At 39.1% G+C, this 24,140-nt stretch overlaps 1 protein-coding gene across 1 annotated transcript in view; it reads right to left on the bottom strand.

Annotated features, from left to right (window-relative positions):
* The window catches only part of LOC145988837 (uncharacterized), a 54,648-nt gene extending 42,609 nt beyond the window's left edge, over positions 1-12,039 (bottom strand). Inside the window, exon 1 of the mRNA XM_083124065.1 lies at positions 10,378-12,039. Within this exon, the coding sequence (XP_082980191.1) occupies positions 10,388-11,722 (1,335 nt within the window). The 5' untranslated portion in view covers positions 11,723-12,039 and the 3' untranslated portion in view covers positions 10,378-10,387. The remainder of the gene's footprint in view (positions 1-10,377) is intronic.
* Positions 12,040-24,140: the final 12,101 nt, after the last annotated feature.

Below are 24,140 nucleotides of genomic sequence, written 5' to 3'. Positions count from 1 at the left end.
ATACTCCCATTACATCATGAAATATTGAATGCAGTTTTAGTCGATATAAATCTGTCTGTAGAGACAACAGGAGGGGCTTTACGTTTCAGAACTTAAAAGGAAATTTGGTAATCCATTGTTTTGGTAACAGAAAATAAAGCATTTTTTGTATTTGAATTTCGCATTACAAGTAATGTCATGTAAGCGTAATGCATTTTATTTTACTAGGTGAAAATTGCCATACTTAATTCCATAGTTTGATTAAAAGAACTAAATATATATTTACATATCCAAAACTTTAAAATCTGTTCTGTTCTTTAGTTCAAGAACCTTTAGTTCCAGAACCTAACTTGACTGAAGTTAAAGATGCTATTAAAAGGCTAAAGAATAACAAAGCACCTGGCATTGATTTAATACCAGCTGAGTTAATTAAATATGGTGGAAATTCATTAATATGTCAAATTCATAAATTAATTTGTTTAATATGGAATAAAGAAGAAATCCCTCAACAGTGGAAAGAATCCATAATTGTTCCTGTGTTTAAAAAAGGTGATAAAATGAACTGCAATAATTACCGTGGAATTACTCTACTCTCAACAACATATAAAATATTATCTAACATTCTTTTAACAAGACTAACCCCATATGCTAATGAAATTATAGGTGATTATCAATGTGGATTTAAACGTAACAGATCAACTACAGATCAGATTTTTCACATCAGACAGACAATTGAAAAAAAGTGGGAATATAATCAAAATGTCCATCAGCTATTCATTGATTTCAAAAAAGCATATGATTCGGTCAAAAGAGATAAATTATATAATATATTAGTCGAGTTTGGAATACCCAAGAAGCTTGTTAGTATGATAAAAATATGCACCAGTGAAACAGAAAGTAAAATTCATGTGGGTATTAATATGTCTGACAAATTTACAATTCATGATGGGTTAAAACAAGGAGTGCATTATCTCCATTGCTTTTTAATTTTGCCTTAGAATATGCTGTTAGGAAGGTAAAAGAAACTAAAGAAGGACTAAAATTAAATGGTATGACTCAGTTGTTAGCATATGCAGATGATGTAGACTTACTGGGGGATGATGTGAATACAATTAAGAATAATGCTAAAATATTTTTCAAAACTGCTAAAGAGATAGGTTTGGAAGTTAACAAAGAGAAAACTAAATATATGCTTACAGACCGAAACCAAGTGTTAGGTAATAATCAAAATCTAATAATTGATAACAACTCGTTTGAACCAGTTTCCAAATTCAAATACTTAGGAGTAATATTAACAAATGAAAATTATATTAAAGAGGAAATAAAAAGTAGGCTTAATTCAGGAAATGCATGTTACTTCTCTCTTCATAAATTTTTGTCTTCTCGTTTAATATCTAAGAAACTAGAAATTAAAATATACAAAACAGTAATTTTGCCTGTAGTATTATATGGATGTGAAACTTGGTCCCTTACATTGAAAGAGGAACATAAATTGAGAGTATTTGAAAATAAGATCCTTAGGAAAATCTTTGGCCCTAAAAGGGATGAGGAGACAGGTGAGTGGAGAAGGTTACATAATTTAGAACTACATAATTTGTACTCATGTCCAGATATTATTAGAATAATTAAATCAAGAAGACTTAGGTGGGCAGGCCATGTGGCACGAATGGGAGAGGAAAGAGGAGTTTACAGGATTCTTGTTGGGAAACCTGATCGTAAGAGACCTGTTGGAAGGCCAAGGCGAAGATGGAGGGACAACGTTGAGATGGACCTAAGGGAAATCGGTTGGGATGGAAAAGAGTATATAGAACTTGCTCAAGATAGGGAAAGATGGAAGGCCTGTGTTGCTGCAGCCAAGAACCTTCGGGTTTAAGAAGGCTAGAGAGTTAGTTAGTTAGTTAGTTCTGTTCTTTTGGTGGAGCAAGTCTTTCGTAATGCAGGGGAGTATGAGAAAGAGGTAAGCAATAATTTTATGATAAGGTTTTCTGACGCAGATCCACCATGTCGTAATGCAGAGCGGCTGTTGATAGATAAATTTTCAACGTTCCGGACCTCCACTTGCAAAGGAGCCTCCATATAATAAATCGGGGCCTGCGTAATCTCTTTTCAATCCTTGTTTGGTTCGCCAGTGTTGAAGCCATGGCTTCTACAAATCAGGAACTGTGAAACAACGAGGCTTTGAATTAAGACAGTGCATCTGATTAAGCTCCAAAATTATACCTTCAAATCTTCAAATGCCACGAAGATGTTTCATTTTAATAGAATAGAAAGTTGTCCTCACGTCTCTGAGGCATTCTAACTAAAGAAACAAGTATGATAGGAAGTTCAAATTATTTTATAAAACTGCAAATTCATTTCACCGTTTCACCTCATGAGCAAGAATAAGAATAATTTCATGATACGTATCAGCATACAGCAGTTACAACGAAACGACAGATTTTGCCTGAATGTGTTGTAACAGAAAAGTCGGGACATTTTCACGCCCCGAGTGCAGTCAGAAAAAAAAATATCGGGTCAGAGATAAAAAAAAGAAGAATTGTCGCGACTAAACCTTACCACTTATTGGGGCTTTAGTATAGTATTTCTGTATTTTTCTGGTAATTTTTGGTTAGGTTCCCACTTTTGCAACTCCCAAATTCCACTCACGGTACTACAGGACTTTTCGTCCGTTCCAGATCTACGAATTCAGCCATAGCTGGCTCCGTTCTCCTTGGGAAATGGTTGATTTGCACATCGCATGCAAGATCGCTGTGTGTTAAGATAGGTTCATGACGCATTTACCCTTCTGAATCGATTACTGTTTCGTGCACGTAAGCATTTTTCGTGATACGAAAACGAAAAAGCCCCTTCAGCGGAAGTCAATAGCGAGTCAGGACGTATGATCTCGGCTCCAAATACATATGAAATTATTATGGAAAGCATACAACAGACGAAGAACATAATTCAGTGGTTTGTGAATTCGGTAGTCCTAAAGGTATTGTTGGAAAATATGGATACCTCCTTAAAATACGTGAACAAAAGTTCACAAAAGTGAAGCTCTGGTTTACGGCTGTGAAATCATTGACTTCATTACAGTAGTTTCGATAATGCGATGTTCCGCATAATCGGAGCCAAAAACATTCTTCTTCTGATAAGTGGTCAGGTAAATAGGTTTGTGGACGAAAATGATGCCACGTCCAGAAGCAGAAAACAATTGACATATTTTTAAAGTGTAAAATCAATATTTTTCATTTTAACCACTTTTCGCTAATCGCGACGATGAGGATGACTGATGATGTGATGAAATTGGTGAAGGACTACCTATGCCCAGGCTGGGATTTAAACTCGGGGCCATTGGCGTCGTAGCGCGCTATGCTAACCACTCTGCCACGGAGGTCGGCTAGGTTTAATATTGTTCTACTATTTTTTTCATTAACATGAGTTCAGTATAGTAGTAACATTGTTATTACTATACTGAACAATGTTAGTACAATATTCATAATGATACTGTATATTCCATTTTTCACATGCTGTAGTTTTTTTGTTATGTTGTTTTTTTATTTCGCCTATTCCGATTTTCCTTAGGTTATTCAGTATAGTCCCAGTTTTTTGTAATTCAAATTAGTCCCGGTCCAGTCCACATCGAATTATCGGGATTCTTCTGTAATATTATCACAATCATTATTTTTAACAAACTTGCCTTTGTTTGTAAACGAACTCGGGTTGAACAGTTAAGAAAAGTATGGTGCTTCCAAAGTTTTCGATTGAAAACACTGAAGTGGAACCACGATAATTCTCACCTTGTTATCGCTTCTTTGTCCAATAGTTCACTTACCTTGAAAATCTGAAAGACTTGCATATAGTTGGAAAATTATTCCTTTTTTTAGAAAGTAGGGATGGTACCGAGACGAGACTTTGCCCAACCTCGTCTTATCTCGGAATAAGGAAACTTGTCTTGCTCTAGTCTTCACTCTCGAAAATAATAGATTTTTTTAAATACTTATTCAAAACAACTTAATATCAAGTTTTTGCACTTAAACAACACATAACAATTTTGATTTAAGTTTAAATTTGCTCATATCTTAAGTTCTAATTAGTATTGTGTCTAACGAGTCGAGACTCATAGGGTGATTTTACATCGAAGCTGCACGTGAAGCGTGTCGCTTGAGAATTTCACCAGTCGAACGCAGGCTTGTGCTGCCTGTCCTGTCGCTACGTGTGAAACGCTGCTGTTGATTGACTCGTTCCCAAGTGGCTTGTGTCGCGTGTCTTCTCGGTCTGAAATTTTTCTGAGAGCGTTAGTCCCGAATTTCGAGACGAGATTGAACCATTTCAAATTTCAACTTCGACCACAGAACAATATGATGTTGGAGTATATTTTCCAGTGAATGCCAGTCATGGGAAACCGGTGTTCAATCGTGTCGAGTGGAGGTCATGATTTGTAGGGAAATGCCCTTCTAAGGCACTCTCTACCCAATGATGTTTCAATGAAGTTCCGACACAGGAAATGACTTCTTTAAAATCGACAAAGATATGCCAAACCTTCATGTACTTATAGTCACTAAGACAGAAAGTATAAAAGATCTTACACCTAAAGTTTTCTTCACTTCCACGTCATTCAGAATACTTTATCGCGACATTTACAAGAAGAGCGTTTAATGTAGAACCATTCTTTGATGTCAAAAATACTACAAAAATATAGTTTATACCTGAAAAAAAGCTACATTCAGAGATAGGCATGCCTTGAAAACAAGCCCCAGAAAACTGGGAAAATTTCGAGCGAATTAGAATCATGACAAAATGCAATGCTTGAATTGAAAAAAAAACCGCAGTAATTTCTGCAAGAGATAAATTAATAAGCAGATACGAAAAGACGTGTTATATTAATTTATTAGACACAAACTCGAGATAAAAAAAATAGCGAGCAAAGAAATCACGTGACCCAAAGCTATTGCAAAGCTTAGAAAAAACGAATAGATTTTGCACTCATATGCAGACGTGTGATCATTTAGTAATGAAACTGCCATGCATCAATTTAATTATCATTCATTAATTTCGTGATCATGAAAGCATCCTCACAAACCTACTACAAACTTTATATTCGTGACTAAGGTAATGGAACTGGAAAAAATATGCAGTTGAATACTACATAAGCTGAAGAGTTTTGTAAGCTTAGTGCATTGAGGTGTACATACATTCGTTGTTAGTAAATAGTGCGTATGGTGTGCCAGCTATTTTTTTTTAACGTTTTACACTATATTTAAAGCATGTTTCCTAGATTTGTTATAAACACTTTTTCTCAAATGAAACAGTTTTTAATTCAACACACACGGTTGCAAATATCACTGTATTTTATTATAACTTCCAAAGAAAAAGTGTTGCTTTTGCGAGCCAAGGTTTGCATTCTTGATCTACAAATGTTGAAAAACGAAACATGTAATAAACATACTCCACCTTTCTGCAGGCGTATTCAATGTTTTAAACACCTTTTGTATATTGAAACTTCAAGATTTCTTTGAAACCCTATTGCAGTAATTTATTTGTCGTACTACAAAGTAGTTAGTTCCATCTGGTTTTATAATTGTGATTACGAAAATATGCTAGAAGAAATTGTATCACTCTGTGTAGACGCGCACGAGAGATGTAAACTCCATTGCGTTTGATAATTTTCGTTTTAAAATCACCGTGGATTCTAGTCGTTGGACAAGACATGAAGTTCTTTCATTAATATCTAAATCATCATCCATCGAATTGACCGTCAGGATTTACTTTTCCGTAAAATTTCTCGAAGCATAAATGCCCACATGAGTCATTGGTATCGGAAGGAAATTTCAGTTTCATCTAAGAGTACTTTTAAACTTTCCCACTAACCGCTGTCTTAACACTGGAGCCATCATCGTTTTCAAAATGGATCGGAGATCTCACACTTGCGAGCAAAAGTGAGTTGGGATCCAATTCATCCTTATAAGTAGACCTCGGATTTTTAGTTTCTAAACAGTGTGCTTTTAGGTTACTAAAATAGGCTCTAAAAATCCCAAAATAGGGTCTGAAAATTCTAAAATAGGTTCTACAAGTCCTAAAATAGGTTCTAAAAATCTTAAATTAGGCGCGAAAAGTCCTGAAGTAGGTTCCAAATGCTTCAAAATTCATGAAAAATACTGAGTTCGGACATCTTCAAAAACAAAATTTTAAAAGAACCGTAAGAAATTTTAATAGCTATATGTAACAACCAAATATTAATTTTCTAACCAAATTTTAATGTCCATACATCATTTTCAAAATTATCCACAAATTATTGTAATCCTATATTTGTGTTGTTAGCAAAAGTTACTTGTTGATCTAAAGAGTGAATTAAGTATCTATGATTTGCTGCACAGTACCAGGGTGGCTAGTGACTGGGAATTCCTTAAATTCCGGGAATTGTCCGTGAATTATTGGCTCCGGGAATTCTGCGTGAATTTTTCTGCATAGACGTGAAAATTTGCAACTTTTATTAATGCAAATCTCATTGAATTTATACATATTTACAAATGCCCTGACGCATTTCACAGTTTAGATTTTATTTTTATCAAAGAAGGAAAGGAAAGGAAAGCTGCGTAGTAAATAATGGGAGGGAAATCAACAGAAAATGTGTTTCATTCACGTTAGTCATTAATTTGTTTGGTATCAAACCGATCAAATACCTCTGTGTGACATAAAAATCCTGAAAAAACCTTAAAATATATATAAAAACCTAAAAAAAGGTTTGATTTAGTTGCATAAACCTAAAATAGGTTCTAACAAGCAAAATAGGTTATTTTAGCTACTATAAAACTTCGTCAGTTGTTTCGTTTATTAATGAAACGGTGACGTAACTTGTTATTTCTTATTTACCTACAAAGGAAAAAATAGCTTATAAACCTAAAATCCGATCTAGTTATAATTAAGCAATCCGAAACACACAACAAATTGTCACCTTGCATAATGTTAATGGGTGGCAAAAGGATTTGAATGTCGAAAAAGGGCTAACATGAGAGTGGTGCAAAGCTAGAAACATAATCTGCGAAAGTGTCTATTTCCCCACAATTCTCTGCCACTGTTCCTGCTCACTGATATGCAATGCGTCAATATGTTGTGATATGCCGTTCGACAAAGACATTTGTTCGTCTCTCAAATTCCAAATTTGACTTTATTCATTATAAGCGAACCCCAACTCCGTTCTGTGTGTTTATTTGTCACATCATCTAGAATAGCAAGCGACAAAATGTGCAAAACTAGGGAACGAGACAGCAACTTTAGAAAGTTAAGCTTAACCCCCACTTAGACGCGGAGAAACGCGGCAACAGACGCGTTCTCGGCGTCTAAGTGGGCGATAACCTTTAAGATAAACTGCAGACTTCTGGCATGGAAATTCCGCGCGTTTTCCTGTAGTGGGCGTTACACCATTTGACTTCAATAAAAGCAGACAACAGAAGTTCTGTTTCCGCATTTCTCCGCGTCTCAGTGGGCGTTAAGCTTAACTCTTGATGAGAGTTTCATAGAAATTCTCGACTAGTTTGAAAAATCCGCTCTTCATTAAAAAAAATACTTATCATTGCCAAGCAAAGAATGTTTCTCTTTTTTCATTTCCACTGACTTGCTGACTTCTTCCTATATGCTTCCTATATTATATTTCCAATAACGAACGAAGATTCCGAGTTCGAGTCCTGACCTAAGCATGGGTGTCCCTTCAATCATCATTTCTCCTCGTCGTTGCGATTAGCCTAAAATGTCAGAAAAGGGGATGCAAATACAATACCTTGCATTTTCATATCCATTTCTTCCCGGCAGTATTTTTGAATTGTTGTAACCCAGTAAAGATACTATTTGCCGTTCTATACATGGTTTTGAGCGCGTTAGAAAATTAAAATTAATTTTCGGACCAATCTTGATGTAGTCTTTTTTCTCCTCTGGCCCAAGGACATGCTACCCAAATTTTGATCATATTTTAATGGAACACTCTGTATATTTATGTAAAATATAGTTTGGATAAATTTAAAAGGATTCCTATCCTTGCATTACTCTCAATATTTCATAATTTCACATCATGAATATACTGTAGGTACATGAAGGTATACTGTAGTCGGCACCGCGCTCCGCCCATCTTTATCCCTCAAGAAACTTACCTGACAGGAAACAGGATTGACCTCTGAGCCTACTGGATACCCAAACTGGAACACATCCCAGATACTATACTCTTACAAATTCGTCTGTCGTGTTGACTAGTACAGAATATTAATTTACATCTTTCGATTAACTGAGTTCTAGCATAACGTTTCGTTATAGGATCCATCTTTTTTCGGTCTTAAGAAAATTTGTAGGAATTCAAAATTAAGATGTTTGAATGACTTGCTGCAAAGTTACCATAATGGCAGTGATTCGATGGCGTCACGAATGTCCTGGGCTCGAATCCTCACACTGCAAGTTAAAAGTGAATCTACAAAGTGTCTTTGAGTTTGCAAGGGATAAACAGAAACTGTCAGCGTCACTAAAGCTCTTTGCATTTTGCATTCTGTAACAAAATGTTATTCTGAATTCGAAAAATGGCAATGGGTAAAATATCAATCCTTTTCTCTTTTCTAATTCCGCCTATGCATTTAGCCTGTTACAAAATCACTGTAATATGAAGGAAAGACGAAAAGTAATGGCGTATACATATGAAAAAAAAATTGTTTCGTGTAAAAAGAGATACCTATCATCAAGGAGTCACTCTACCTCATTTGAAGTTTTATTTTAAGTCCACTTTTTGCACAGATAGGATAATTGGGACTGGACCAAGAGTTTAAAGTGGAATCTGAATTACCATGTGCATCCGCTAAGCATCGAACTCGTGACCCCTTGATTACAAGGCAACCACGGGAAAGCCACTCTATCTTATTTACCATTTAAAAATATCAAGAAACTTGCTCCTCTCTCCAAAAATTGACAACAGGAATTTTCAAAATACCACTTTTCGTCTTACCCTGCGGGTTCTCACTTAGGACGATTTTGCGATGTGTTCTCCTCTTAAAATAAATATTTTCGTCTGAAAGTTTGAGACTCGTTGAAACATTTTTGAGCATCCGTTCTTTTTATTTCTTTCCTCCTTTTTTAAAGTAAGTTGTTTGAAATTAAAAGACCTATCAAATAAGGTGCCACTCGACACTCTTCACCAATTAAAATTTTTGAGGTTCCCCCTGGCGGGACTACACATACTTTAAAATTTCGTCCCATGTGTTTTCGATTTGATTTGGTTTGTTATTTAGCGTCGCTTTTCTGCCAACTTTGGCTAATCGCGACGATGAGCATGAATGATGAAATGATGAAGGGACATTCACAAAGAACACTGGGATTTGAACCTGGGGTCTTGCATTTGTTTTCGTGAAGTGATGTTGGTGTCTGCAAAGTTACAATTGGTGTCGAACTATTAGCTTGTTTGGAAATTACAGACTCACCCTGTGTATCTATGAATGTATGTGTCTGTATGCGTGTGTGCGTGTATTGAGAATGCACAGGATTTTTTCTTAATTAGTTAAATTACCGATTACCTTTTACATGAGCAATTTCCATACCCAGATAATCAATGAGCCTTTTTTTAACTGCAGGCCTAAAGTTGAAAAATGGAATAAGAATATATTACTGGGGCCTCTCCCATGGTATAATGGTAATTTCGTATCCTTGTAATCAAGGGGTCCCCAGTTCGATACCCGGTGGAGGCACATTGCACAGTGACCCGAATCCCACTTTAAACTGTAGGACCAGTCCAGATTAACCTATCTGTGCATATAGTGAACTTAACAATTAAAACAAACAAGAATGTATTACTATTATTTTTGTGCATTCAATCCATACATGAAAATTATTATCCCGTTTCTCAAATACGAAAGGACAAGATTGATAATTTTGGATGCTAGAGTAGATTCGAAAAACTTTGCAAAAAAAAAATTTAAAAAAATACTAGGAGAGGAGAAACTGAAAAGTTGCTCCTTGAACCTAGTTTTTGATTACCATACCATAAAAGCAGCTGTAAGTATGCCATTCAGTGCGCCAAAATTCAGCGATCTGTCTTCCGTAGAAGTTGAAATGCAATAAAAATAATAACAATACTTGAAAGACATCAGGAGCCTTCTTGAAGAAGTGGATGCAGAGCGTTGTTGCAATAACGTGATTCAATGCTACCATACTGATGCACTGGTGAATCAAAATCCAAGTGATCCTTCCAAGTGGATGTAAGCACTCAAAGAGGATAAATGAAAATGAAAAAGCTACCATTTCCAAAAATAGAATTCTTATTTGGTATAATAATAATAGCAGCAATCGTAACAAAGCGTATTTTTTTCTGAGCGACAAGCCAATGAAGCTGCCTGTGTATTGTCATGCGTGCATTAGAGAAAAATTCGATGCAAAAACAAATAGTCTTACGTGACGTGTCTCAAAGAGCCATAACCCCGTCGTCTTCCTCCTGAGTCGCTTCATTGTCGCCTCCTGAACAGGCCTTGAAGCGGAACTTGGCGTCCTCTCCCGTCTCCACGGTCTTTTGGCAGAGGACGAGGATGACGCAGGAGACCACCAGCAGGACGGACGGTAGGATGGAAGCGACCATAAACTGCTTGTACGTTTCCTCCAGGTCGAAATACAGCACGGCCGTCCTCTGAGGATCGAGCTCAGAGTAGAAGCAAGGGAAGCGTGCCCTTGCGTTGTGGTCCGACCCGTCGCGGCCGTAATCCTTGAAGAACTCCATGCACTCCCCTCTGAGGGTGTTGACGCACCCTTCCAGGTTGATGACCAGCTTCGACTCGTTGGCGATTATCAACTGGCTCTCTGGAGGCGTGATCTCCATGTTCTCGTCCAGCAGGCGGCTGTTGGTGTAGCTGATGTTGCTGAGAACGGTGTAGTTGGTGGTGTCTCCGAGGGTGTTCTTCTCCAGCAATGTCCCGTTGACGCAATCCTGCGCGTACACTTCTCTGGCCGAGTAGTCTATGTCGAAGGTCAGGCACGAAGTCATCAGGATGTCATCCGTCTCCTTCCACACCACCCTTTCGGTGTCGTTCGTATCCTCCCTCGTTATGCCCTTCTTGCATTGCCCCAAGAACACCTCGTCCCCGCTCATTACGATCACGTTCTTGTACCTCGTGGGGATGTCCCTGCACTTCCGCTCGCAGTTGTACGGCGGACGTATTCTGCTGCACTTGCCTCTGGAGCAGTCGTACAACCCATCCAGTTCTATGCACACCACCTTCCCTCTATTCCCTGTACACTTGAGCGGTCTTTCAGTATCCACGAACTTACACTCGAACACATTCGTGATGTTGATGCACTCCCCCATGGTGCAGTTGAACGTACCGGTGAGATTCTTGCACTGATCTCTGATGCAACTGTACTTCTTCACCTTCTCCTTGTCCACCCCGTAGCAGACCTTCTTGCTCATGTCGGAACAGTTCTGAAAAAGTATGTTGGTGCCGTTGTTCCTCATGCTGACGAAGATCTGGGTGCACCCGCCGGAACCTTTGCTGAGGCACCACTCGCCGCACGAACCGCCACCCTCGCAGATCTCCACCGTGATGTTCTTGAGCGTGGTGCACATGACCGGCGTCTCGATCATCCCCGAATCGAAGGCCCTCATCGAGGGCATGTACACGGCCACCGTCAGGTACACCAATGCGACGGAGCTGAGTACCGCAGTCATCTGACAGATGCAAATCGTCCCGCAGATGCGACTGTCCTGTGGCGGAATCAAGAGTTCTTCTGGGGGTATTTCCTTCCCCATCGTGTATGCTCTGTATGTTGCAGGAAATGTACGTTAAAAACTGCCAAACGTCACCCCAACTTTTCCGAAACTTCCACCAAAAAAATTTCTCTGCAATACGACACCATTACCGTACACCGCAAATAAAACACGTCCCGATATATTCCAATGGACAGACCCTTCACGGAAGGGAATAATGTGGACGATTTCCTCCTTCCCCTCACCCCCTGTAAGGCACCAACATATCAACGCGCTCCTCCGCACACACGTGTACTCCACGGGTTGTTTCTACCGCACTGGAGTCAATGTTGCAACTTTCGGTAGGCGCAATGCGATGTTCGCGTGACGAGACGTACAGCTTCCGTGCACCGCCGAGAGAGGGCAGGAGTGTGCTCCGACCGAATCAGTACTGCGTCCTCGCTGCAGATCCCCGCGCTTCCCCTCCCGTCCCTTCACCGTCGGCATGTGCCGCATGTTCCCCTCTTTTCGGCAACGTGAATTTTCAACCACCTACGCCCCCCTCCTAAATAATTTATACCAAACAAAAAAAATCTCCATTCCCACGCCGGAATAAGAAGAGTTGATTCGAGAGTGACGAATGTGTGGACATTTGCTCGCTCCAAGGAAAGACATTATATCGATCTTTTTTATTTTACGTCGACCCAAAAAAGAATACCTTTCGTGTCGGGACAGTTGAGCCCGTTCCAACATTTGACGCCGCTCTGTCCATGGCCTGGAAAGGCATCGATCGAAGCCAAAGAAGTATAGATTCCGTTCCAACTATTGGGACGAGACCACAGAAAATATACGAAATTTCACCAGCATTACCCAAAACAACAAAAGAGAAACGCAAATTCATAATAATTACTAAAACACAAAATTTTAGTTGAAGAATAACGCTGAAAAGTCACTGCGACATTTATAAATATGACCAAAATATCGTATAAACACAAAATTTTACTCCACCCGCGACGGCGCCAGAAAAAATTGCGGAGGGGGATATTTTGTAGGGGACGGTCACACTTATGACATCATATAAGAAATGCATACATTTGCTAAAAGTTTATTTATCTAGAATTTCTTCCCTGCACGGAGACACCTCTCACCATCCCCCTACGTCACAGAAACTACTGTTTGTTAGGACTAGCTGACCAAAAATTAGTTTCAATAGGCGACAGACAAATTATGGGTAAACAGCACCATTTTAAAAGTAATCCTAACCGAAAATGACCCGTTTTTCTAGCATTATCAACATGGGCGTAGTTATGTAGGAGCTAGGGGCTAAGTCCCCCAGAGCCTAGCATAACCCCCAAATTGCATTCGGCATATGCACAAAATAATTAACGAAAGAGAGAAAGCTTCACAAGAAATTAGAAAATTCATCATCAATTTGTGATGTGGCAGCCATACTTAAGGATAGAAGTTCAAATTTTGTTTTGATGAAGGCAATATACAACAGAAGGTAGATGCAGGGTGCGATTTATTCTCTATAAACGTTGAAGTCCTTGTGGATTTTGTGGACCATATGTACGGACGAGATTTCAAAGAAAATATATCACTGTTATTAAATAACTCACTCATTTCGTTTTCATTAAAAATAATATTTTGGAAATTGGTTTTTTATGGTAATCTCGTCACTTTTATTTGTAGTGTTGAAAATAATAATAATAATAATAATACTATAAAACTATTATAATTTTTGTACGTAGGTTACTGAAATTCACAAACAATAAATTGAAAAGAAAACTAATATAACAAGAGAGACCACTGTGTGTAATTTAAATAAACAATATTAACAAGCTCGTAAAAAAGAATATTACAAACAGGAACAGATAATGAAACATGTTTTTCCATACACAAGAATGAACATTTCATAAAAATAAAGTTAATTTATTATTTCAGGTACCAAAAGAGGTTTCACGTCGAGGGTGAGTGAAAATCGTAAACGTTGTTAAGTGCCAGATATGTGGAAAAACATTTTTTTGCGATTTCCCAACACTTTCGCTTTTGGCACTTACTACATTTACCACTTGTAGTCCTCCCTTCTCTTGGTATTCCACCTTGGAGCAATTGGTAAACAATAATGTTGTTACTTTCAAACAATAGCTGCTTGGCATACAGTGTTAAAATAAATGGAGTCTTTCAAGTCTTCCTACAATTGAGTATTTCTGAACATGAAAAGGAGCCGTCATTGTATAGAATTTACCTTGTAACCAAGGGGTCTCGGGTTCGATACCCGGTGGATGCACATTGCACAGCGGTTCCCATCCCATTTTAAACTGTAGATCACCAGTTCCTATTTAGTCCAGTCCCTGGCCATAAGACCCACACAAAATTTTGAGGTGGACGAGTTTTCTCTTTTGATCCTGTTAGGGCATGCCTAAAGAAAGGAAAAATCTTGGGTAGACATCTGGCATACCGGGCCCAAGTTTTCTAGAGGCCCATAAATTCAAGATGGCCGCCGCTTCACGCACCAACAAAAGAAATCGATCATAACTCCTTTAATATTGGTTTTTGACAATTTTGCATAAGGACATATTTTGTTCAGAATTAAAAACGGAACAAAAATATTCTTACAGTTGTTTTCAAATCTTGCACTGTTATGGAGATATATTCAGTGAAATAATTCCGTACCCTTCTCTGCAAGGATTCTAAGCAATATTTTACATTTTACTTGACATTCTGGCATATAAAGGGCAAAACAATTACTGCCTGTGATACTTTGTTGATGTGATGCCTACTGTTGTGGCGCATGGCCTGTGTGACGTTATACATCAAAGATGGCTGGCTGCCTCTGAAGACATTAACAAAGAAAATCGACCATGTCTCCTTATCTCATTCAGATGTCATTTTGACCATTTGTAGGTTAATTGGGTTTTTGAATGAAGGGAAGACATGTGTATGGAGGATGCCTTCATTATGAGGCATGCAATCACAAGTATAATACTAGATGTTTTGCTGAACAATGTCTCAAGATAAGGTACATGGTGTCGGGTATCCAAGATGGCCGCCACAGAGGTTCTGAGCACTGTCCATATCCTGATTTAGGGTTCGTTTATTAGAATTTTCCAGAGGTATTATCTGTTAATCAATAGCAAGTGACAATATATTATTGTAATTTTTGTAACTACGTACTACCACGGCGGCCATCTTGAATTTATGGGCCCCTAGAAAACTTGGGCCCGGTATGCCAGAAGTCTACCCAAGATTTTTTTCCTTTCTTTAGGCATGCCCTAACAGGATCAAAAGAGAAAACTCGTCCACCTCAACATTTCTGCGGGTCTTATGGCTAGGGACTGGATTAATTAGCATATATGTGCGTGAAGTGGAGTTAAAAAATAAAAATAACAATTCATTGTAGATACTTGAATAGAATAACAGTTTTGATGGGGGGGAAAGGCGTCAGAACAAAGAGTGAAGTTAGTTCCTGCGGATCTGCATTGCGTACGGGCCATTTAAAGACATACTCCTGAATGTCGTGTGAATGTAAATGTGTCGCGATCGTGTAGATCGCACGCAATCACTTTATTAAATGATCATTACAGTTCATTGGTGAAATCGTTCCTTTCCAAGTTATTTGTGTACGTTGCACCACGTTCACGAATGTGTATGCAGATATTTTGAATTTTCTATCAGTACAGTTGAAAGTTATGTTCAACTCTAGTGACGGGCGAATCTTCTGGATCACTTCCAATGGTGCTGCTCTAGGAATCTCAGGTATCTCTTGGAGTCTCAGGATAGATTAATTCTTCTGGAGGAAAGAAGAAGCTTATTTGTTGTTTCAAGTAACCAATGGTAAGATTATCGTCAAAGGATGCCTGCTTATGCTGGTTACATAACAGCAAAAATCTTAATCTTTTTTTGGAGATTGGAAATTATTGGAAAATCATTATTTGATGTTTTGCTCATACTGTTTGTGAAATTAAGTCACATACATGTCACATAGGAAATTAAGTAACACATGACAAAATGATCATTCCTTTTGATTAAAGAGTTTGTTAATAGCAAAGTCAGGCGCCGAGCAAACATACTTACACTATTGAATTTGAGAAAGAAAATTAAAGGATGCATATGCAAAATGATCTTATAAAACCTGTTTTGAATGCCATACTTGGTGTCCTTTTAAAGTCGCCTGGGCAGAAGAGCGAAGTAAAATGAAACAAATCAATCAATCAATCAAAAGTCTAGTTTTAGAGGGTAATTGAATAATTTAACTTTATGTATCCTTCACGCCAGTGTATGTGTAGTATACTTTTTTATATTAGGTTTAAGTCAGAACTTCTCTTTAGGCCCTTTGATAATTATTTTAATAAAATATCAAATTTATCCTTAAGCATACACAGAGACGAAGAATAGCACACCTGTCGCGGATAATTCAATAACTTACTAAAAGTAAAGTAAAGTGCTCCCCTGCGCTCGCTCTGAAGGCGTATACTCGGTGTGGACTAAGGGCCCCACACTTTCTTGATCCCGGCCGAAGGTGGAGATGATGTGATCAGCACCACTCCCCTGGCCGCCTTTACTCAAAGTTTCCTCCAGGTACCCTGGATGGGCGACGCTGGATGGGCGCCGGAGCCGCTTGAACAGGTGGAAAACTAGGTTCTCAATTTTGTAATAGTCTGGAATTCTTGGTTTCCCTAATTAATTTCTTCAGTATTTTTTCTTAAGATCCGAAAGCATAGGCATAACTTGACGAAGGCAAGGGGGTGGGGACACAAATTGCACCCTGGGTAGATGTTCATTTTCAGTTGCACAAAATGTTGAACATTGCACAGTGCATTCGGTTACACCTGAACGGTCTTTATCTGCAAAAAAACTTTTTTAAAAAAGGGCTAAGATCAACTATGAGGCAAGATACTATTGATCATAGAAAGGGAAATTGCAAAGAATTCTTAAGGAATTTTACAGAAGAGCAAAAAGGAGCACTTAAATAAGACAACTATGTAATTTGTGTAATATTTTAGTTTTTTTCTCCACGAAACGAATCGCAAGTTCTTCTTAGTGCTTTGCCTTGCAACATTATAATTTGTTCATTACCATGAACACTGGATTAACCAATAATAACACACTAAAATTATACCTTCTTTATCCTAAACAAGAAATGTGGCTTTCATTAAATTTTCAACCATCTATAATAGTGTATTTATTCCTTTCCTAAAAGTAACACTCGACATAAACACAATTCCATTTGTTTTGGATAAGATGTCGAGAGATGTTTCCTAAGGAGACGGGCATGATGTTTATTCGTAATAGATAAAAGTATGAATCATGTTATCTCCATTTAGCCCCCCCCTCCCGAAGTGGACGGACGAAACTACGCCTATGATTAGCAAGTATTTTAGTCAACAATTGACAAATTTAGTAAACATAGCTACTTTTGTTTGGGTTTAGCAAAAGAGATCTGTTACTCAAACAAATCAATATTTGGTCCGTATATTATACCGCGGAAACCTACAAGAGTTAGGAATACTAGAGATATAATGGAAAAGACACACATTATAGAGGAAGTGCTACATAATACTTATAATAAATCAGGAAATAACATATAAGTTCAAGATGCTCGTGTAATAGGTTTGAGTTTTGTTTATTGCTTTAAATCCACTTGATGCGCATACATGCTAATCGGGACTGGACATATAGTTTAGAGAGGGATCCGAACTACTGTACAATTTGTCTCAATCGGGTATCGAACCCGGGACCCCTTAGTTACAATGTGACGGCGTTACCATTACGCCATCAGGGAAGCCCGGTCGTGTATTAGTTAGCATTAATGATTGTTTACAGCAATATCCCTGCATAGAGCTCTGTAGTTTACCCAGGTTGAGGAAGGGAGGTAAAGAGAACGAAGCGTGGTGCTGATTACATCAGCTTCATGAAGGTCCTAGATTGTGAGAGTGTGCCTTTATATGCCTTCATAGCATTTTGCTTCATCCTAATTGCAAAGTTAATCCGTTTGGGATAACTGTCAACCTGTGCAGCACGGTTGCATACTTTCAGGATGGAAACCCTTTTTTGGAGGGTGCTTGCTTCGTGGCATGGAAGTCAAACAGAAAAACATTGACCTCTGTATGCTGCAACAAATTGTTGCAACCCTATAGCCCTACATGTTCCTTTCTAGGACTTCCGCTTCGAGACCGAGACGAGGACGAGACGAATGCTTACAGATCGAGCTGAGAGCGAGAACAAGGCAGACCCCTCACACACGAGACGAGACGAGACGAGAGAATGCCTAGTATTGTCTCTGTACCATCCCTAAACGTAAGGTACGCTATGCGTGGTAATAAAACGATATGCCCCCTGCTACCCCTTCGTGCACGCCACTGCGCTAAGTTTCGTGCAAGGAGTGGCTGCCAACTGGTGGCCAAACACACATTAGCCATAGCCGCCTTCTTTGCATAGGATCAATAGTCATCGTATGCGTGCATGAACGCCCGGTCCACATTAGGTCGGTCGATCAAGATTGCACTCAATACCCTAGGGGAGGGACACTGTAATGTTTTTTTTTATTTATCGGTATGTATTACTATCATTGGCGATGTAAACCAAGCTGCTATTATTACTTTCATGGGTGTATTTTATGTAAAAGTACATAGGTGATTTAGCACTGGTTTTAGTATGGTTAACATAGCAACAACACGCATGTTATAAATTACTTTTGCTGACCTGCGTTCCGAAGTGGTGACCGAAACATGTTACGAAGCCAGAAGCCCAAGTTTCGAACCCTAAACGCAGGACCATGAAATTAGGCGGGTGGCAGAAGTTCGCGCTGTTGCCACATCGGAGCACAGCCCCGTGTGTTCGAAGGTTTAAGAGAATGAAATATGTCGTTGTAGGCTTGGTCTTTGTAATCCATGTGATACAAACTGACAGTATTTGCTCGAAAGGTCAGGTATGGCACAAAAGTGACCCGGAGAGAGGTTGGTCTGACGCTCGAACTAGGCAACGCAGCCTTGTCGACGTTGCCACATAGTGCGCGGGAACCAGCGACTTTTGTCCCGCTCTCGCTTTGCTTTTCCCACATGTGACATCAGCGCATTCTGCCCAGCCGCCTATTTTCATGACCGTGCGTTTAGTTAACTCATGGATGCGTCGTTGTGTTTACTGTGCTTCCCCGATGGTTTAGTGGTATCGTCGTCGCCTTGTAATTAAGGGGCCCCGGGTACTATACCCGGTGGAGGCACGTAGTGGTTCGGATCCCACGTTAAACTATAGGCCTCGTCCCGATTAGCCTTTATGTGAATAAAGTGGACTTAAACAACAAACATAAACACATTGCATTTATGTATGCCATTTCAACAGTTTATCATTAATTCTCATCGTCGCGATTAATCGAAGAGGTAGAGGAGCGACGTAAAATAACAGAAATGGAGAGAATGGAATCAAGGTTAAGTTCGGAGGTGATGCTCCAGCGTGTTGGCCAATCATCTAGGTACAAGAAGTCGAGTTTTTGTAAAATTTGTCACACTTTAAAATAAACGGATTCCTATTCGGTATATCACAGGTTCATATCCCACGACTGGATATCCTCAGTGAGCTTTTTCCGTAGTTTTCCTCAGTCGCTTCAGGCGAATGCTGCGAGAACACATTCAGTGAAGTCCCAACTCACTTTGCTACCCTATTCTCTTTCATCCATGCCGGATTGGTTCAGTTGAGCGACGTCAATTACACATACTAACCTTGAAATCTATATGAAAAATAACAACTATCGGTTATTAATTAAAAAGAAACGAAAATTACTTTATTCTCTTAAAATGTAGAAACATTGAGTAGGAAAACGTTTTCATGCTTTGGAATACGCCCGTGGCCATAATGTTTGCGAAATAGGGCCAGTGACGCAGCCAGGGCGACAGGGAGGTGCGAGCGTGAATATTTTCTGAGGGAACTACAAATTTGAGCTAAAACAGCTCCAGTTTCTCTTCTACTCATGGAGGCGGTAAGGGGGCCGATTGGTCGACAGAGGGCAACAAGTGAACATGTGTTAGACGGCTGTGTCCCGCAGTCGAGTGATAACTCGAGAAGGGACGGGACGAGGAACGCCATGCATCTATGGTAGGCTTAATAACGTAAAGCTAATCGAGCTACAGTTATGCATACTGTGGAGATGGAAGAATGTGTGAAGAAAGAACGTGCCGTGTACTGTTTCATGTGTTTTTGTTGTTTCAAGTGGAATTTTATGTTGATCAAGAGTTATTCCACTTTTTCCAAAACAGAGAAAGATAGACAGACGGACGGACGCACACACGCGCGCGCGCAGAGAGAGAGAGAGAGAGAGAGAGAGAGAGAAAGATAAGGGGACAACGGTAAAGAATGAGGTACAAAGAGAGACAGATAGAAAGACAGAAACAAAGAGATATACAAAGAAAGAAATACAGAGAGAATGGGAGAAAGAAAGGAAGAGAAGGAAAGACGCAGACAGACAAAGAGAGATATAAAAGAAAGAGATACAGAGAGATAGATAGAGAGAGAGAGGTGTAGAGGCAGACACGCACACACACGTAAAGAGAGAGAGAGAGAGAGAGAGAAAGAAAGACGGAGACAAAAGAGGTGTATATATAAAAATACGAAGAGAATGAGGGAGAGAGGAGACAAATAGAAATATTCAAAGAAAGTGAGACAAGCAGACAGAAGCACACAAAGAGAGAAAGAGGGAGAAAGACCCAGACACGCAAAGAAAGGTGTATATAAAGAGATCCAATGAGAGAGAGGAAGAGGGGACAGACAAAGAAGAATAAATAAAAAAATGAGAGGCAGACAAACAAAGAGAGGCAGACAGACCAGCACACACACACGAGCAGAGAGAAACAGTGAGAGATAAATTCAAAGAGAGGTGTATGTAAAGATACAGAGAGAGAAGGGGAAGAAGAAGAGAGGGAAGGATGCAGGCAGACAAAGGGAGACATACAAAGAAAGAGATGCAAGAAGAAACTAGCAGACACATGAGATCCAAATAGGCAAAGGGAGGTATAAAAAGAGATACAAGGAGAGAGAGAAAGTGTGTGGGGGGAGATAGAGGAAAGGAGTTGATCACAAAGTGTTAGTTGGACAAAGAGAGGGACGAACACAGACACGAAGAGAGGGAGATAGGGGTAGAAGGAGAGAGAGAGAGAAAGAAGGTTCCTTGGACCGAATTGAAAAACTGTACACATAAAAAGGTTTTTTACAGTCCAGAACCCATTTACGCTTGTTGATTTTCTCCCCTAGACCGTAATTACAAGTGTATGTAAAATTCGTGAACCTTTAACAACTCAAACGAAAACGAGGACTTCTACGCTTCCCTGTGGGAAATTAAACGTGGAATTGCTTATTTTCCTGCAGCTGTAAATAATGGAACGAGAGATCACATGCCAGCCAAATATAAGGATTGTCCAATTTAGTACTTATATCCTTTTGCATTTTTACTCGCCTGTCTGCAACTATTGGCTAATAACGACGATAAGGATGAGTGACTCTAAGATGAAATGATAAAGGGACACAAAGAACATCCATGCCCACACCGTGACTCCAATCCGGGAACTTGGAAGGCAAAACTGAAAGTCGGCCACCAAGCCAGCTGTCAGATACGTGTGTCCGAGAAAATATATACCAATAAATAATTTAAATAACTCAACAATCGTTAACGATAGAAATGTCAAATAACGTTTATTTGGAAAAGGGAAGAAAGGATTTTTTTTTCACCAGAAGGGAAAAAATCGTAACATAATTAAGCGCATGCGCGGCTTTGTTCGTGAGTAGTCTGTACAATGGCGCCGTTTACTGTTCGTCAGAAAGTTGAGTGCTGCTTTTGGTTTACAGAATTGAAGTCTCCTGTAACGGTACAAAGAAGATTCCGGCAACAATATGGACAGGAAGCACCAGAACGTCATTACATTGTTAAATGGCATAAACAATTGCCGAAAACAGGGTCTTTGTTGAGGAAGAAAGGTAGTGGTCGGAAGCGTGTGAGCGAGGATAAAGTGGTTGCAGTTCAGGAAGCTTTCCAGAGAAGCCCGCGTAAATCTGTGAGACGTGCTAGTTCTCAACTTCAAATTCCACGTTCTACTGTGCATGATATCGTACATAAAAGGTTAAGGCTTAGAGCCTACAAGTTACAGCTTGTTCAGAAACTAAAGTGCAGTGATAAACCCGCTCGGTTTGATTATGCTAGTGAAGTGCTATCACGCATTGATGATGACAATGAATTCCTGACACGCGTAACATTTTCAGATGAGGCTACCTTCCACATTTCCGGAAAAGTGCATAGGCATAACTGTAGTATATTGGGTGAGCAGTTGTTGAACATGAACGCGACAGCCCCAAGTTGAATGTGTGGTGTGGTTTGACACGAGATTCCGTAATTGGGTCCTTTTTCTTTGAGGAAGCTACAGTTACAGGTGCAAGTTACCTGCAAATGTTGCAACAGTATGCTGTACCTCGTATACCTCATGGGTACATGTTTCAGCAGGATGCCCCCCCCCCACATTATGCCCGTTGTGTTACTAACTTCCTTAATAACAATTTCGCTGGTAATTGGATTGGGAGGGGTGGACCCATTAAATGGCCACCACGGTCACCAGACTTGTATTCTTTGGACTTTTTCCTTTGGGGTTATGTGAAGACTATGGTTTACCAAACACCTGTGCAAGACCTCAATGATCTCCGTGAAAGAATTATCGATGCATGTGGCTCCGTCACTCATCAAATGTTGAAGAACACTTGGATGGAGGTTGAGTACCGCCTTGATATTTGTCGCTCCACCAAAGGAGCACACATTGAGATCTACTAAGGTGAAATTTTTTCTTGTTCTTTGGTTAAAAAAATTCTATAATTTTCTCTTCCAAATAAACGTTATTTGACATTTCTGTCGTTAACGATTGTTGAGTTATTTAAATTCTTTATTGGTATATTTTTTCTCAGACACACTACTATTATACGTATTATACATAGTACAGTGTGTATTAAAAATGTACATTTTCGGATTAATTCTTGCTGTTAACTATCTGTAAAGGGGGTCAAGGACTTCACAAATTTATTTTACCGTATTTTGATATGTACTTTTAGTAACATTACGAAATCAATTCAGTTATAATACTGAAAATAATTTATGAATAATAAGTAGAGCCCGGAAGTTTGGCAAAATGCCTCTTTTTATCTACTGCATATATTGATAATTTTTTTCCGGATATACGTTTTTTATGTTGTTTCGAATGTTTTAGAAGCCTTTTCATTTTGCCTATTTTGCCTATTTGGGACTCCACTGCCTATTTTTAATTATAATGCCTTTTTTTGCCTTTTCAATGAAATTTGACCATTTTTTCTAAAACAAAATATGTATATAAATTATTTTTCTCCCAAAAAACATTGTTGGCATTTATTTTTCGTCCGTTTATTATGTGAATAATTTCGCATGTTTCAACATTGCTGAAGGAGAAAAGTGTGAGAAAAAAGTATTTCATGCTGGGTTAGGATAATGCCTTTCGGTTAACATTTCCTTGTGCATGTTGCAAAACACTTGCACAATTACGTCATCACGTCCAGCGTCCGTGTCAGGAGGTTATTAACAAGAAATAGCACTAATGCCCAAGGGCCTTTGCATGGATTCCAAAATCAAATTCTCTATCTTTAGTTTAGTTCTGCACTTTGGAGGGAAAGGATTGTGTAGTTGTCATCATGCCGAAATTTAGTGTGCCATTAAGTGGTAAGTTACATGGTTACGTGCGTGAATTTGGTGAAAGCACATTTTTGACAGATGGTACTATTCTTCTCTGCAAGATATGTGAAAAAACAATCAACCATGAGAAAAAATACTTTATATCTCAGCATGTGTCAACAGCAAAGCATAAATCTGTAGCTGCTAAAATGATCGGACTGAAGAAGATATCCCTAATTTCAACAGTGGGCACTTCATCCAACAGGCAATCTCAGTTTTCTCTTGAACTGTGCAAAGCTTTCATGGAAGCAGGAATACCTTTCTGGAAAGTGGAAAACAGGTCACTGAGGAAATTCCTGGAGAAATACACTAAAGAAACGGTGCTGCGGAAAACATATTTAAGCGTCTGCTACGAAGAAGCTCTGCAAAGAATTCGTGCTGAAGTTGGTGGAAAGAAGATCTGGATTTCAATAGATGAAAGTACTGACGGTATGGGACACTACATAGCCAAAGTCATCATATAAACTACGAAACCAACATGCGGAGAATCCTCGTCATTTCTTCTCACGTCAGAACAACTATAGAGAGCCAATGGTTTGTCAATTGCTCAGTTATTCTCAAATTCCCTACTTCTGCTCTGGCCAGATGGTGTACATCATGATGAGGTGTTAATTTTTATCAGTGATGCAGCTCCTTATATGAAGAAGGCTGCCATGGCATTGAAAATTCTCTTCTCGAACATGCTTCATATCACATGTGTAGCCCACGCAGTGCACAGAATCGCCGAAGAAGTTAAGAGTGTTGCACCCAGAA

This window comes from Lepisma saccharinum, chromosome 6 (genome assembly GCF_977018435.1).
Source record: "Lepisma saccharinum chromosome 6, izLepSacc3.1, whole genome shotgun sequence".
In the NCBI taxonomy this organism is placed as follows: Eukaryota; Metazoa; Arthropoda; class Insecta; order Zygentoma; family Lepismatidae; genus Lepisma; species Lepisma saccharinum.
The sequence above is the reverse complement of the archived record's forward strand: the minus strand, read 5'-3'. Positions and strand labels throughout refer to the sequence as shown.